This window comes from Syngnathus acus, chromosome 19 (assembly GCF_901709675.1).
Source record: "Syngnathus acus chromosome 19, fSynAcu1.2, whole genome shotgun sequence".
In the NCBI taxonomy this organism is placed as follows: Eukaryota; Metazoa; Chordata; class Actinopteri; order Syngnathiformes; family Syngnathidae; genus Syngnathus; species Syngnathus acus.
Genome location: NC_051103.1, coordinates 5,096,515 through 5,112,352, shown reverse-complemented (window position 1 = coordinate 5,112,352; position 15,838 = coordinate 5,096,515). Strand labels below are relative to the sequence as shown.

The 15,838-nt window shown below is 45.9% G+C and overlaps 4 protein-coding genes and 1 non-coding gene across 5 annotated transcripts; 4 read left to right on the top strand and 1 right to left on the bottom strand.

Moving 5' to 3' along the window:
• Positions 1-75: 75 nt before the first annotated feature.
• On the top strand, positions 76-2,329 carry cd79b (CD79b molecule, immunoglobulin-associated beta). Its single transcript, XM_037277385.1, has 5 exons — positions 76-1,016; positions 1,192-1,500; positions 1,576-1,694; positions 1,822-1,875; positions 1,944-2,329. The coding sequence occupies exons 1-5, from the start codon at positions 839-841 to the stop codon at positions 2,037-2,039; spliced, it is 756 nt and encodes a 251-aa protein (XP_037133280.1). The 5' UTR covers positions 76-838; the 3' UTR covers positions 2,040-2,329.
• A 331-nt stretch (positions 2,330-2,660) lies between these two features.
• On the top strand, positions 2,661-8,198 carry plekhm1 (pleckstrin homology domain containing, family M (with RUN domain) member 1). Its single transcript, XM_037277383.1, has 12 exons — positions 2,661-2,871; positions 3,471-3,560; positions 3,911-4,140; positions 4,218-4,820; positions 4,946-5,237; positions 5,373-5,535; positions 5,799-6,734; positions 6,801-6,946; positions 7,003-7,196; positions 7,266-7,329; positions 7,417-7,574; positions 7,641-8,198. Exons 2-12 carry the CDS (start codon positions 3,507-3,509, stop codon positions 7,747-7,749), a joined length of 2,949 nt encoding a protein of 982 aa, XP_037133278.1. The 5' UTR covers positions 2,661-2,871; positions 3,471-3,506; the 3' UTR covers positions 7,750-8,198.
• Positions 8,199-8,632: 434 nt separating this feature from the next.
• LOC119138032 (kelch domain-containing protein 1-like) lies at positions 8,633-11,918 on the top strand. Its single transcript, XM_037277711.1, has 13 exons — positions 8,633-8,872; positions 9,282-9,352; positions 9,436-9,553; positions 9,620-9,732; positions 9,821-9,911; positions 9,978-10,076; positions 10,211-10,285; positions 10,348-10,406; positions 10,471-10,583; positions 10,652-10,724; positions 10,892-10,976; positions 11,357-11,436; positions 11,563-11,918. The coding sequence occupies exons 1-13, from the start codon at positions 8,774-8,776 to the stop codon at positions 11,690-11,692; spliced, it is 1,206 nt and encodes a 401-aa protein (XP_037133606.1). The 5' UTR covers positions 8,633-8,773; the 3' UTR covers positions 11,693-11,918.
• On the bottom strand, positions 11,821-14,686 carry LOC119138033 (LIM and SH3 domain protein 1-like). Its single transcript, XM_037277712.1, has 7 exons — positions 14,529-14,686; positions 13,831-13,925; positions 13,669-13,753; positions 13,179-13,286; positions 12,585-12,654; positions 12,416-12,492; positions 11,821-12,257 (listed from the first exon to the last, which is right to left on the bottom strand). The coding sequence occupies exons 1-7, from the start codon at positions 14,676-14,678 to the stop codon at positions 12,084-12,086; spliced, it is 759 nt and encodes a 252-aa protein (XP_037133607.1). The 5' UTR covers positions 14,679-14,686; the 3' UTR covers positions 11,821-12,083.
• An 893-nt stretch (positions 14,687-15,579) lies between these two features.
• Positions 15,580-15,651, top strand: trnac-gca. The gene has a single exon. It is a non-coding gene; the product is annotated as a tRNA-Cys (tRNA).
• The last annotated feature ends 187 nt before the right edge of the window (positions 15,652-15,838 follow it).

Sequence of the window (15,838 nt, the reverse complement as noted above, 5' to 3'; positions counted from 1 at the left end):
CTTTGGATTCTTTCAACGCACTGTGGCAGCAGACGTTTATTAACCTGAAGTTGCACACAGACAAAAAAAAAATGGTCAAAGTTGAACATCGCGGCTCATTAGCAGCGGCTAACATGTAGCGAGAGCCGCTCGAATCTTGCACTACGTTTATTTTTGGGCCTGTCCAGGTCCAGTTGCAGCCAATGGGGATGATGAGCGTCTAAAAGCGAACTTCGCCCATCAGCGCGTGTGATAGATAGATGTTTTTGTCTACTTCCTGTTGTCGTGCCAGGGGGCCTTCGAAAGGACAGGACTCATGTTTACATGTCCATATGATATTAATCATATTATTAATAGGTCAACTCTTCAAGTCGCTTTTGGCCTCACGTTGATGCTGCGGTGACTCTCAAAAGTTTTTTTTTCCACTAACTGTCTTAATTGAAAAGGTCTTATTTTAAATATTACCTACACATACGCAGATGTGTTGTTCAAAACTAGTGTGTCCTTTTAAGGGGAAGAAATCATTTTTGTGTTATTTACCGTCGGTAACTTTGACCAGCCTATTTTAATGCTGACTCAAACTTTGTTTACATTTGGGAAGCAGTGGAGATGCATGTGTGTTGTACCGTCTGAATTGGGTCTTATTTGTGACTGTAAAATCTGAATTAAAGAGGAAAGTGTTTTCCTGTTTGGGGATGTCTAAAGGGCGCCATCTAGTGGCCGCCATAACAAAGGAAAAACGTCTTTTTACCTGGAGCAATTCCTGGAAGGAACCTGTGGCATTTACTGGCTCGTTTCCTTAATGTAACAGCAATCTCCCTTTTTTTTCCCCAATACAGTCCTTTTTTTTAATGCCTTAATGCGTCATTTGACTTTTGGGAGCTTGCAGCTCCGCCCTCTTTGTCTCTCCTCCTCTGCTCTTCTCTTCATGACTGCACACCACCAACATTTTGATGAATGCTTTTTGTGTCTTTGCATGGCCGTCATGATCTGGTTTCTTTATGGACTGTGCGCGTTAACGCTGCTCCACGTGTCAGGTAAAATAAATCTTAATTATTTTGTTTTTGTGTGTTATTTTGGGGGACTCGCTTCACTTCCTGGACATCTGGAGGAAAGAGGAAGTTGGTCTACTAGTATTCTTTATATCTTGTGTTTTTGTGTTTTATTGGTTGCAAAAAGTGGACTTTAATGTTTTGACTTTGGTCCTCTCAGCCGCTGTTTTCCGCGAGCTCGCCATCACCCAGAAGCCGCGCTTCTACGGCGTCAGGCCCGGCCGCTACGTCACCGTCTACTGCGCCTCATCCCACCAGCACCTGCCGGCCGAGGTGCATTGGTACAAGGCGGACCGCCATGACCAAGAAGTCGCTCAATGGCGCCTGCTCGAAGACGCTATGACTCGTGATAAAGACCTCACACTCAACGCCTTCCTCATCCTCCACGATTTGAGCTTCGAGGACAGCGGGGTCTACTTCTGTCGCATCAACAAGACGTGGGGGAGCGGCACTCAGCTGCAAGTTGCCAGTAAGTTGAAATAATGTCTACCTTTAATGCTATAACATCACCAGTTTACGTGTAACTTTTTTTTTTTCATGACAGGGCCCATCAACCGAGCACAGGCAGTACGTCGAAGCAACATGAAAGACGCCCTTATGGTCGTTCAGGGCCTGATGCTGGCCGTCGTCGTGGCGCTTTTACTTCGCCGTAATGGCAAAATGGTGAGAAGACAAAAAAGAAATGAGCACAGGTCACTAGTTGGCTGCTCCTCATTGGATAATTTGGGGGTATTAAAAGTGTGTTTTAAAAAAATCAACCCTTTTGAATTGCCTTTTTTTTTGTGATTAGTTGAAAACTAAAGAGCACATCTACGAGGAGCCCGAAATCGAACACATCTACGAGGTGAGTTAGGTGACAAACTTAAAAACAAAAGTTACAATGTAATGCAATGCATGTTTGTTCGCGTGCAGGGCCTGACCATCGAGGCGTGCGAAGGAGGGGATTTGTACGAGGAACTGACTGTTTACGCCTCCGCGGATGACGGCGCCGAGGCCCCGTGGGAGTGACGTCACGGTGATTGTTGTGTGCGTGCTATCAGTCAAAGAAATACAATGACATTTTATTATACTCAAAAATATTTGCTTTAAATCCAAATGTAAATTCACAGTGCATTATAGCTTCTCATCTATCTTCTCCCAGGCCTCCGGGCTGTTCTTCTGCAGACATTGTACGACAACTACTTAGTTTTTAGTATTTGCATAAACATATTGATTTACTATAGATAAACTAACATTTTGCATTAGGACCTCACTTGAAAGTTTCTTGAAATAAAGCTCCAGTTTTTTGTTCCAGCGTTTCTTCTTTCTCTTCGTCTGAATATACAACAAATAGTAACTTGATAAGTATGGCATGTCGAATGTTTCAAAGACTTATTGAAGCATTGGCCGCTCGCTCGTACAGGTCACCATGGAAGGGCACTGGGGTCGTAAGGTCATTTGTGTTGTTTACACACAATACCTTCATAAGATTATTCTTTCATATTGTGTCTTTTTATTGCTCCCTACAGCATTTGTATCGACGTTTTCTCAATTTTGCAAATTGTGATATGCACCCGCAGGACAGTGACAAGTGCATTGTAGAAGGGGAATTAGCGCCCTCTTGTGGACACGGTCTTTTTCCCGTGATGCACCTCTCTGCTCGCCCGTACACTTCGCTCCCGTCGAGAGTAAACAAACCTCAGCTGGCGGTGTTCATTTCGTTACTTTCTTAAAAAAAAAGTTTTAGGGCGTGGCGCGATGGCAGAAACATGCACGGACTGACTTGACCCGACATCCTCCTACCTGGTTTATACTTTTTGGCTTCCTTTTGATCTAAATGGAAAGTCAAACCTGCATCTCGGTGAGGACCCGGCTAAGCTAACTATGACATGTAGCTACTCGGCTCGTTTAAATTCTTCATTTTTAACGAGAGTTTCGTTAGGGGCGAAAACGAGAATTAAATTCTACTAGACGACACGGGAAGTAGACACTGATTAAGAGTTTAAACGAGTTTGTTTGTGAAACTCTTTGTAAATTGTCCAATCATTGTGCTTTTTGATTGGTCTTATCCAGACGAGATCATGTGAAGTTGTGAACTCAGTCACATGACTGGGCATTATTTATGTTTTTATTGTTGCAATAAAGCGGTTTTCCTGACACATTTACTTCATTTAATTCCAATACCTTTGCTCACCTTAAAAGTGGTGCTCTGCTCTTAGTTGTTGCACACATCTAGAACTTTCTCTCATAATCATCTTTTGACTTAGATCCCAAATCTTCACTTTTGTACAATTGTAATTACCTGGATTATTGATGTTCTGGGAGGGTTTAAAGCACTTCCAAAATCTGACTCATGATGGAAAAGGTCGCTCAATGGCAGTGAGGAAGGAGAAGCTAAAGTTGGTTAATCACATGTCACGCTAGTGTCTCGTAATCTTTCTCCTTGTGATTCCTTTGCAGCATGCCATGCGGTTATAGAATCTTGGAGACGGTGCCATGTTAGCCACGCAGACGCCTGACGCGCCGCAAGAAGCTAAGCATGTCAAACAGGTAAGTCTTAGTGTCAATTTTGAAAATAACGACAAAATGGTGGTAGGCTATCCTGTCTTCCTGTTCTATTATTAGTGTCACTGGAATTAGATTAACAGGTAATCTGTGTTAAAGAGGCAGGAATGACCATCGGAGTTGCCTTGATCATTAATCACGTGTTCACGTCTTTCTTGGCATCACGTGACTTAAGCCTTTAATGTAAGGCCATTGATCCCACTCCAGGAAATCTGTGTGGTTTTGATCAGCACTTTTGGCTGCACGACATCTCGGCGCGCCAAAAGTTATTCATCAGTTTATTTTAAATAGAACTAAAGGAGGAAGTGGTAGTCATGTCGCTTCCTGTTTTGCAGATCAAGGAGAAGCTAGCGCTGTCGCTCAAATCCCTGCAGAGGCGCTACGTGACATCGGACTCGGTGGTCACCAGTGAGGACGGCGATGCCAACCTGCTGTGCTGCGCGCTGGAGGCCATCTTCGTCCACGGCATCAAGAGCAAGTACGTCCGCTGGGAGGCCAGGAAAGGAGAGAGCGGACCCCTCCCGCAGCCCTTCTTCTGGAATCTCCTTAAGACCGTCACCCATCGGTGAGTCCACCACCAGCACCTTTGTTTATTTTGGACGGGGTGATTATTTAAGATAACCCGCCCGCCCCCATCTGCAGTGATGTGATCACAGAGCTGGAGAAGATCAACTTCGTGGGTACGGACGTGGGACGTTGCCGAGCATGGCTTCGTCTGGCCCTCAATCACGGTCTGCTGGAATGCTACCTACTGTCGCTGTTCCGGGAGAGTGCCACGCTGCGAGCGCACTATCAGCCCGGCGCCCTGCTGCTCAACAGCGAGGAACGCGAGGTGCTGCTTAGCTACCTGCAGGGCCTGGCCTCGCTCACCTTCAACCTCTCGTACAAGTCGGCCGTCCTCAATCAGTGGACCACCACGCCACTCAGCCTCGCCGGACTCTGCGCCCCGTCCCCGGCCGACTCTCCGGAAGCGCCCCTCAACGGGGTGGCGTGCAAAGACTCATGGGATACGCTGTCGGAATCGTCGGGATCAACTGACACGGGGCCGCCGCTCTTGTGGGCTTCTCGAGGGTCTCGTGGTGGCACCGGAGCGCTCAACTCGTCCACGTTGAGCCTGGACACCGCAGGCTCTTCGCAGCTCTCCTCCAGCTCGAGCTCGGACAGCCTTCTCCAGGGGCAGGAGCACCGAAGCCCCGCCAGCGAGCAGTGGTCTTCTTGTGACATCACCAAAGCACCCTTGAAAGCGTAAGCATGTCATTGACTAAAGCAGCCAAAGCATGTTACATTAGAAAAGAAATAAATACATTTTCCTGGCAAACTTGGATTCATACTCGCAGGCATGAAAAGTAGTAAAACGATGGTCTCTTCAGGTCGCCACCCAAGCAGCAGGAAAACTCCAGTCAGGATTCCATGCGTGAGGACTCCTATGTCTCCAGCTCCGGCGCCGACCACTTCTCCGACAGCGACCAGCCGCCCAGTTCCGCTCTCTCCGACGTAGAGCCGCCGGCCCCGCCCCTCGCTGACCCGCCATCGCCCCGCCGGAATCATGTTGACCGTATGCAGCCTGCCGCCCCGGCGGTCCCAGAAAAGGCCGAGCTGGACCGCGGAGAGAAAGGAGTCGAGAACGTCCTCTGCTTGGAGGTGTCATCAGACTCGCTCACGGTATGTGCGCAGCTCAGAACATTTGTGACTTTTAGCTGGATCCATCACAGAACAAAAATATATTTTTTTTTTTGTCATTTTTTGTAATCACATGACACACCTTAACTTTTTTTTTTCCCCCCCTTTTCATTTCAGCATTCTCGCTCCTGGATCTCCGACGAAGACATCTACAAGCCCCGTGTGGAATCAGAGCCGGACTGCGAGGCGCCACCGTCGCCGCCTCCTCCTCTTGCTCCTCTTCCTGCTCCTCCCGAAGGCTCGCAGTTGCCACCGAGTGTTGTGCATCGCCGTCAAATAGGTAATTAAATCTCCCTGATTGCGGTGACCTCATGAGATACCAGAGCGGGTGCTTGCCCTCCAGCAATCGCTTTCCATCTTGTCTTTCCGCATGTCGACCAAGTGAGTCAGACGAGCTTCTGAGGTAGTCCAGAAATGGAAGTGATGTCATCTATCATAACTAACAATTAAGAATCCAAACTCATTTTTAAATAATCACTTGTTCCGGATGTCAATCACTAGGCCACGCCTCCATTCCATGCTTCTTGTCTCATGCTTTTCTAGGCCTCTCCAACCCCTTCCGAGGCTTGCTGAAGCTGGGTCACCTGGAGCGCCGTGGCGCCATGGGGATGTGGCGAGACCACTACTGCGAGCTGTCCCCCTTGGAGTTCTGCCTCTACCTCAATGCAGAGGAGCGCACCTGCTGCGACAACTGCTCCCTGCTGCGGTGCGAGGACGCCCGGCTGACCTCGCCCGACGGCCGCTTCGAGCTGGCTTTTCCCGGCAAGCGTCTTTACCTGCGTGCTGCCAACCGGGATGAGGCGGAGGACTGGGTGGACCGCGTCGTGGAGGCGATCAACAAGTGCCGGCCCATGTCCCACGTGGAGGAGCAGTGGGAGATTCTGGAGATGCCCGGTGAGAACGGCGGCGAGGTCGGCAGCGTTTCCTTCCCGTGCTCCGCCTCGTGCAGCCCGGAGCGATGCGCCTCGCCCCCTCCCCCTCGGGAGTTCAACTGGACTCGCACGGCGGATTTGGAAAGGGACGCTATCAAAGAAGCGGTGCTGTATTGTTGCTCGAGCGCTGACGCTCACTCGTGGGTGCCTCTCGTCTTCTCGCTCTCCCTGGAGGCCTTGAAAGGCTTCCGGGTGCAAGAAGGAAGCAAGTTGCTGCGGATGGCCTTCGCCATCCAGGAAGTGCGGGACGTGGTCCCCGACGTGGCGCTGGGCGGACCCTACTTTTTTAAACTCCTAACGCTCAGGGAGACACTTAGACTGCGGGCGGAAAGCGCCGAGGAGGCACGCTCCTGGAGGGCTCTGATCCGCGGGGCTCTGGACTCCTACTTGGAGAGCGGGGAGGAGGCGGTTGCGGTCGGCCAGAACCTTGATGGAAACCTGCACAGACTGGTCCAGCACAGACTCAAAGAAGATGGCCCGCTCCTCGTGCATTTGTGCACCGTGCCCACACAAAATGGACTGGACACACAGAGCTTCAAATGTGCAGGTAACCACAAAAGGTAAACATCTCAAACTCTGCACGGACTCTACTCACGCGGAGTTGTCTGTCCAGGCTGCTCCCAGCAGATCGGCCCGTCGCTGGGACGAGCCCGCCTGTGCGAGTTCTCCGGCCAGTACTACTGTGACTCCTGTCACCGGGGCGACACCACCATCATCCCTTCGCGCATGCTGCACAACTGGGACCTCAATAAACGCGAGGTCAGCGTGCGCCTCGGCCAAGTTTCTTTCTTTGTCTTTAACACGTGCGCTTCCAGGTGTCGAGGAGGGCGCAATGGGTGCTGGCTCAGGTGGAGCAGGAGCCTCTGCTCAACCTGGAGCAACTCAACCCCGACTTGCTGACACACTCCGAGACCATGGCTCTTGTGCACAACCTGCGGCGGAGGCTGCGGCTACTGGGCGAGTACCTGCTCACCTGCCGCAGCGGAGCCTGCAAGAGGCTTCAAGCCAGGTGTGTACAAACAAACAAAAATGCTGATAAGGATTTGTGACGGTGTTATTTTGTACACGTTCCCACTAGGATGGAGCAGCGAACCTACTTACTGGAGTCCAGCAGCCTGTACAGCGTGAGGGACCTGCGGGAGGTGTGCGCTGATAGACATTTTGTCCTCCCGGAGAACCTTTTCCCCGAAATTGGGGACTGGAATCACATAAAATGTTTTTTCCTCCAGATCGCTGAGAACCAGTACACCCTCTATCTGACGTCGCTGTGCCATTTTGCCAGCAGCCACGTGTTCAGCTGCAACCTGTGTACGCAGCGGGGCTTCATCTGCCAGATGTGCCGCAGCGACGACATTATTTTCCCTTTCCAGTTTGACAGCACCACTAGGTAATGTCCCGTCGCATCTTATCATCATAATAATGACTTCACCTATGACCTTTTTGTGTGACGCAGGTGCAAGGAATGCAAGGCGGTGTTTCATCGGACCTGCATAGTGCCAGATCAGGGTTGTCCTCGTTGCCTGCGAATGAGGAAGTATCTGGAGAGAGACCTGCAGGACTAAAAGAAGCCAATAGAGGGCGCCCTTGTTCTTCTTCTGGAAGAGGAGCAAAAAAATTATTTAACCTCAAGTGCAATTATTATGATGAGTAAAAGTGACAGATGGACTGATCCTAATTTATTGACTTGAGCAGCCACAGTGATTTGTTAGTCTTAAATGAGAAGTTAACAGTTTACACAAAAAAACAAGATTAGTAACATGTCCCAATGTGCCTTATACTTTCTTTTTTCCCCCCCTTCTTTGTACGCCAATGGGACTTTTCTTTGGTCTGGTGCAATGCCGGCTACTTTTCTGACTTTTCACATTTAGCGAATTAAGTCGTCCAAGAATTTTGCACACTTTGCACTGAGCTCCGACTGTTGACTGGACACTCGCCAACGTCTGTTTAACAGCTTGTTTTTGATGTCTAAAAGTCAAATAAACGTCTTATTTCGTCTTCTGTTTGGATAAAATTGTTTCATTATTTATCATTGTGAAACTTTGTGTCAATGTTAAATGTCAGATTTTTATACCCGCCACCCCAACAATAATCTGCTTGTTTTTCAACAACTTGATATACAAGAATAGTATCAAAGCTGCATTGTTTCTCAAAAATTGGAAGCATTCCATAAGAAGTTGAAAGGTCAGCTGCTCAGACATGCCTTTACTGTGTTTTGTAATTGTATATGCTATTTAAAAACAGAATAAAGAATTATTTTCTAGTACTGGGCAAGCATACGCAACCTTTTAATATAACGGGGTATGAGTAACATAATTTCCCATTTTTAATTATTTGAAATAATATATTTGTGAACCCAATCACGTGATCAGAGTCACCTGTGTAACTCCGAAATGATCAATTAAAAAAAAAGTCATAAATGTAGCTGAGGAAGTGCGCATGCGCAAAGAGGCAGGATACGTGCAGGTAAACAGCTGCACGAACGAGACAAGCAACAGGGAAGGAGCAGTGTCAGGATCATCTACAAGATTTCCTCCAGACTCGCTACCCTTTTTCGTTTTTGTTTTACATTTTTTTAAGGGAAGCGGGATGGCGGGCGTACCGGCGTCGACGAGACAGCTGGAGAGGAGCACCCACACTGCGTTCATCCACGGCAACAACACGCTGTACGTGTGGGGGGGCTTCCAGGTAGGAGAAAACTTCAAAAGTCCTTTAGACAAACAAACTAACCCAGAAACAAATGCGTCATTAATTTAAATAGAATATCCTTGTTTATTAATTCATTTTGATTGAGCGTCCGTATTAGTATAACAACCTTAAAATGAAACTAATTAATCCCCCCCCCCTTGATTTTTAAAGCACAAGTATTTCAGACAGTTAAACGGCATTGAATTTTCACTTATTTAAAGCATCGTTTCTTGCCAACAATGTTATTATAATGGTAAACACATCTCCTCCTATATGTGGTATTATCCTATAAGTTGACATCACCAATTAATTTGACATGATTTGTCCACGTGATTTGTTACAATGTTACTCAACTTTCACGCTAACATTTTTTTTTCGGGCTGTCATGCATTCCAACTTGTCTTTAAAGGCCTCCGGCAGCGAAGACGTCATGCTCCCCGGTGATGAGATCTGGCTATGCGATTTGGACAGTGGCACATGGTAAATAAACAAAACAAAAAAAAATGGTGGCAGTGTTTGATTACATTCTCCACTTTAATGGCTGCTTCCTTTGATTGTACCAGGCAGCGGCGAGAGATGGGCGGGGAAACGCCCCCTCCCCTGATGGGCTTCTGTGGCTCCTACATCAACGGCTCGCTCTACATCTTTGCGGGATACGACGGCCAAACTTACAGCAATCAAGTGAGATAGGAGAAAGCCATTCAATCCCCCACGGAAATAATAGAAATGCATTTTTTTTTTTTTTAGATGTTCAGCGTGGACCTCACGCAACAATGCTACTCGTGGAAGAAGGTGATGGAAGCCAAAGGAACGACGCCCTCACCGAGGAACAAACACAGCTGCTGGGTGCACGGGGACAGGTCGGAAATGACCCGAATTTGACCATTGTGGACAAATTGGCTTGAAAAAAAAAAGGAAATTATTATTATTTTTTGGCCTTGGGTTCAGGTTGGTCTACTTTGGAGGCTACGGATGCAAGACGCTGCGGGAGGCGAGAAACATGGCGTCCACAAACTTCATCATCGAAGAGATGACCTGGGTAAAGCCCCTTATCTCATCCATGTCAGTGGTGCGCTGAAATGTTTCTTCTCATCCGCCTGTGTAGCTCACCATCGGTGACGTGTCGTTTCGCTGCTGGGGCTGGCACAACGAAGTCGACGTTTTTGACACGTTGACCAGCACCTGGAGCGTTCCTGAGACCAAGGTTAGCCAGGAGTCACTTGACCCTGACGCTCAAAGACTGTCACAGTTAAACTCGGCTCTTCAAAGTTTCAGTAGTCTCATAAAAAAAATGCAGAGATGTTTGATGGTGGTCCAACTGGGTTCTCTCCTGACCAGGGTATGCCGCCGCTCCCCCGAGGCTGCCACGCCGGCGCCGTGTTGGGCAACAAAGGTTACGTCTGTGGCGGCGTGGTGAGTGATCATTTTAAGACTTCCTGTTTTCAAAATTTCACCCCCCCTTCGATATGGTTCAGGAAACTCCCGAGTTGGACATGTACTGCTTGGACCTGGACGTGTGGAACTGGACACAAATGTAATGTCCATACTTGTCTGCTGTGTGTGTGGACATCTGCTTCATTTGTCTCCTTGCTCTCCAGTGTGGCCTTGTCATCCCGCATGCCGTCGGGCCGTTCGATGCACACCATGACGCCCATCGCTGACGACACCCTCTTTGTATTCGGTGGTCTGGCCGTAGACGGGGAAACGCGCAGTAAGTGTCGTGCGTGAGGTTAAAGGTCACGTCCAGGAACCGCTTTTCTTATGATTTTCTTATTCCAGATGACGCCTGGCAGTTCGATACTCTGACGAGAAAGTGGCGGGAGATAACTCACCCGCATGGTGACAAGCCCAGGTAGCTGCATCACATAACACCAGGGCTGGGCGAGGTGGGGGGGGGGGGCGGCATTGTGAGCCCAAAGCTGCACTTCCTGTTTGGCGAGTGACAATTTACCCGTGATATCGTATCTCCTGCGTTGTCTAACTCCGAATCTGTTCTTTCTGACATTCTCCTTCGTGCAGGGTGTGTCACAGTGCCTGTCTGGGGAGTGACAATGATGTCATCATATTTGGAGGGAGCAGCAACCTGTCCATCACAATGGATTCGGTAGGTGATGTTGTTTTGTTTTGTTTTAAGGAATGAAAATTGCTTCGACAGTTTTCTTGAATCCCAAGAATGTTTGCGCAGCTTTATGTTAATGTGTCACTGAGTAGTTTAAAAATCCAAAGGTCAAACCTGCTTTTTCCAACTCCTTTTCAAACACCATTTAGGATCTTGGTACGTGTACTTCCTGGAAATAAACAGTCGAATTTGTTTAGAACTGCTGACTCCACCTTAGAGCTTCCTTTAGTTGCCCCTGAAACTAAATTTAGATAACACTTCCTGTCGGTACCACTCGAGTCTTCTTTTTGGGCCTGAATTTAGACAATGTCGGTCCTCCCCAAATTTCCTGTACCTCAGTAGTGTACGTGACATGTCATCGGCAGATCATCGTGCTGACTTGTCCGTCGCAGACTCACAGCGGTGACGTGCTGATGATCCAGACGCAGCCCTACTCGCTCTTCAGGTAGCAACGAGTGTGTCATGCTTTTCAAGAAAGTTTTTACCTAGCTATTTATAAACACCCACGCACGTGCTTCGGCGCTAATGAGCTTTACTTGCTAGCTGAGTAAGCCACTCTTCTGTCCTCCAGATTGTGCGAGGACTTCCTGGGAAGGAACTCCGAGGTGTTCTCGCAACACCTTTGCAGGCTGCCGCCCAAGCTACGTGACAAAATTGTCAAGAGAATCTCTTTCTTCTCCAAGCCGCTTGTAACCTCTTGACCATCAACCCTGTCTTTCTTTTTTTTTTCTTCTTTTTAAGTGACACGAGCCAGTTGCTAACGTTTGTTTGCAAGGGTTCGAAAACCATGGTGATTTTTTACTATTTAACATGCACAAAAAAACACCAGTTTGTAAGTAAAGGTCTTGTTTTAATGTAAAAGTTATTCATAGAATTTTTATCTACATTTTTGAGGAGTATTTTGGAATAAAGTTATTAATTTTGTTATACATTAGTCTCTGTCGTTCTTGGAATTTGATAGTCACATTTTTGATATGTCAAAGCAAATTTTGATGCTGTTTTTTCTCGTCATAGAAATTTGGGAGAAGCGCTGTGACGGTGACGCTCAAACGTCCTGTTCCGGGTAAAAACAAAGCTGTAAAATCTTTGTCATCACACAGGCCGCACATAGTTGGCGGGCAACATTCCCCGCTGGCCAGTGCGCTGGTTGCTCCCAAACAGCCATCCTGCATCGATGAACTCCACGTCCCCGATGAGGTCGCCCTCCTGCAGGGAGACCTCGTCCGCCTCCGCTGCCGTGTAGCTGTACAAGGCCTGGTAGCGCTTCTGTGTTGGAGTGGAGACCCAAGTAAGAACTTGAAAAAGCGCATGAATGCTTTTATCGCAATTGGTTTATTTGATTTATTGTAAATAATCTTATGAGTAGTGTCTGTGGCCATAAAAACATTGAGGAAAACCAAAAAAATAAAGTGTAATGTCCTCACCTCTCCGCCAGACGGCGCCACAAGACTAGAGCGCATCTGTGCGTCAATGCTGTTCCTCCCCTGATTCGTCGGTTCCTCTTCAGAGAGGGATAAAGACCCGTGAGATATTTACTCAAATTAATATTTAAAATACGTGAATTAATTTTAAAGTCAAAAGTTGTCATGTCACCTTGCCTATTTTCTGGAGGCGGCGCGTCATTTCGTACTTTGCTGCGCTCGAAGTCTTCGTGGTACTTGATCTGCACACAAGATGGCGCCAATTCTCATTTCTCCTAATGTCGGCAATATTACATGCTTAAAAAAAATAAAACTGGCAAAGCCTTACTGAGCACTTGAATGTTCCCTTTTTAAGAGACTTAAATTATCTTGCTGAAAGTTTTTTTTTTCGAGGGTGTTTATAATATATTTGTTTACATTCTTGAGATGATTTGAGTGAACACTGGTCCGCTTGCCATCCAATTACAAATCAACTGTCTGCCCCATTTAGAAGATAAACTATACAAGTGAAGTATCGGTGGAAAAATCTTGATGTGCACAGCTTAAGGTCTCTTCCTGTGTGTGTGCACGCCTTGGTTTTGTGTGGAATGTGTGTGTGAGAGCGGATGTTCACTGTGTGTCCACAGCTGAGATGTTTTGACCATATAGGGCCGCCGACTTGTGCACAGCAAAACGACTGAAATACTCCCCTCTTGGACTTCAGAGGAGGACTGGTGTAACTTGTGTAAGCACTCACTGATCCACTTCAACTCGGGGCATTTCTTACATCACTGATTTGCTCTTGCGTCTTCTTCAGCCTCTGCATCTCCGGCGTGTCCACCACCACGCTGAAACCTTTGCCCTTGTTCTTCTCAAACTCCTCCTTGTAGAGGGCCTAAAATTCCAAGTTGCAGTCTTTTGAACACATCCTTTCAATTGAGCAATGAAATAACTTTAAATAATCAAGTGATGTGTGTGTGTGTGTGTGCACGAAAAAAAAAAATGTGCGATTGAACTAAGCCAGAAAAAATAATTGCACTCGCTGGATTGTTTATGTGAGTCATGTTGTGGCTATGAGGAATATTTGCAGGTCGTGAGAGAGCAGTGCTGCTCTGCAGAGACTTTTATGGTCATAAACACAAGAGGCAGCTACTGCTTCTCACTTCTTACCAGGTAGAGATTAAAAAAAAAAGATTATGATGCACATTTTAACAACCCCCCCCCCCCTCCCTTCTCATTATTGCTGCTAACTATTGTATTTTTAATTTTAGCCTTACCTGGCTGTTGAGCATGCTCTGCTGCTTGAGGCGCAGGTTCTCGGGGGTGTCGGCCACAATGGTGAAGGATGTTTTGGGGTAGTGCCTTGGAAGAGGTGAGCATCACACGCATCTCATGACAGCTTCACATGTTTAGGAAGGTTGTCGTTAATTCAAACTTACATGCTGCAGTAAGGCCGCTTGTCGAAGCCTTTGTAGTTGTTCATGCTCAGCGCCATCTTGCACACCTCACAGCTGAAACAACCTTTGTGCCAGTACTATACACACACACACACACATGCAAACACAATTTGGTTTTTGTTGTCTAATTTTTAACTTCTACAGGCCTTTCATTCAAAACGGTGGGAAACCTGCGGCCAATTGTAAAGGTAAGCAAAACATCAGGAATTGTGTGGGCTGTAAATGTCAATAGAATAAACACAATATGAATTGTTTACTCCAGAAGTGGCCTGCACGTTGTCTAAACAATCCTCTGTTTGACTTTTTTGAGTGGAACATAAACTTAGCCCCCATCAATTCAAATTCTGCCGATCACGTCACCTTTGGTCTCTTTCTATCTAACTACATAAATATTTACCTTAAAATAAAAGCACAGATGTTGGTTTATAGTACTTCCTCAAATTATTCTCTTGACAGCAAACATTTTTGCCCTTAGCATTAATTGCATCTGCTTTTTCATCTCAAAATCCGACATGAAACATCCTATAATGAAATTAAATTGAAAAATTATGTAAATGTTAAGAAACAAATTAAATATAAATTAAATAATTAAAATGTAAGTTTGTCACTTTTGCAGCAAAATAGTGATATAGAGCATCACAACACATAAGGGGAAAACAAAGTGTAGATATATTTTTTACCTTATCGAGGCAGTTGATTTTCTCTGTGGGGTAAACCGGTTTGGAGCATCTCCCACACGGCGGATTCATTCTCTCTCCCACCCCCCCACAAGGGCCAAAATGAGTCGCAAGATGTGTGGGGGATGAATGGACCGAGCTGGTCACACGCATGTTTAATACACGCACGTGACGTCACAAGTAGGTGGTGTCTCCATCAGGAGCAGTCAAAATTATTTAAAAAAAACAACTTTGTAATGCAATGCAAATACTCTGCTTAAAGCCAATTAAATGAAAGTCAGCTTTTATTTGCTGAAGTACAACATTTATTTTATCATTACTGCACTTTACAGCAGTTGAGGCGTTCACATCTTGAAGTAAACATCCGAGATGACTTCAAATGCTTATAGGTTAAATCACTTGAGTTTTTTTCCAGGGGGTGTTGTAGTGACATATTTTAATACACATAAGTGCCATGAGAGGTTTTTTTTTCAGGTTTGACTTGTAGTGAGATAATTTTTTAATACAGTTCTATCAGTGTTGGGCCAGCTTTACCGTCCCTTTAAGAGCCATGCTACGAGGCAAAAATACACATACACATTACACTAAACTATATTAATTGATGTTTTATTTTATTTATTTTATTTTATTTTGTTTTATTGCAATGCCGCGGGTCAAAAATACACGTACACGTAATACTACTGCAAAAACCATGTCAATTAATGGGTGCGCTGATGTTTTGAATTGCTCTGTCGCCCCCCTGCGGTTGAACTCTGAAGCGCATGCTCGAACCAATTACTATAATATAAAAAATTAAAATTAAATTGAAAAATGTAATATAATGAAATAAAACATTTGAAAACATTTATTTGAAACAAATAAATTCAAATTCAAGTATGTATTATGCTGGATTTGCTGGACACTTGCGGTACTACGCTTATTTTTTGGATCATGTTTTAAACCGAGCGGTTAAAGGTGGATTCGAAGGATAGTTTACGTATTTTGACGCAATACCAATTGCCGAAACGCTTGCTAAATATTTATTAATTTGTACTTTTATACAATGACCGTCATCGGGGGTATAGCTCAGTGGTAGAGCATTTGACTGCAGATCAAGAGGTCCCCGGTTCAAATCCGGGTGCCCCCTCTTTTTCAATACCTTCTACTTAAATCTTTTTTTTTAAGTGCCGTATTTTATAATTGACTGTTTTAGTTTTTTTTTAATGCAAATGACTTTAATGTCACAAATAGAAACCGTATGTCTGGAGAGTCTACCCACTTATCAAATTGAGTTTAAAAACACCAACGAAATCTTTAGTTAATAATTTATCTTA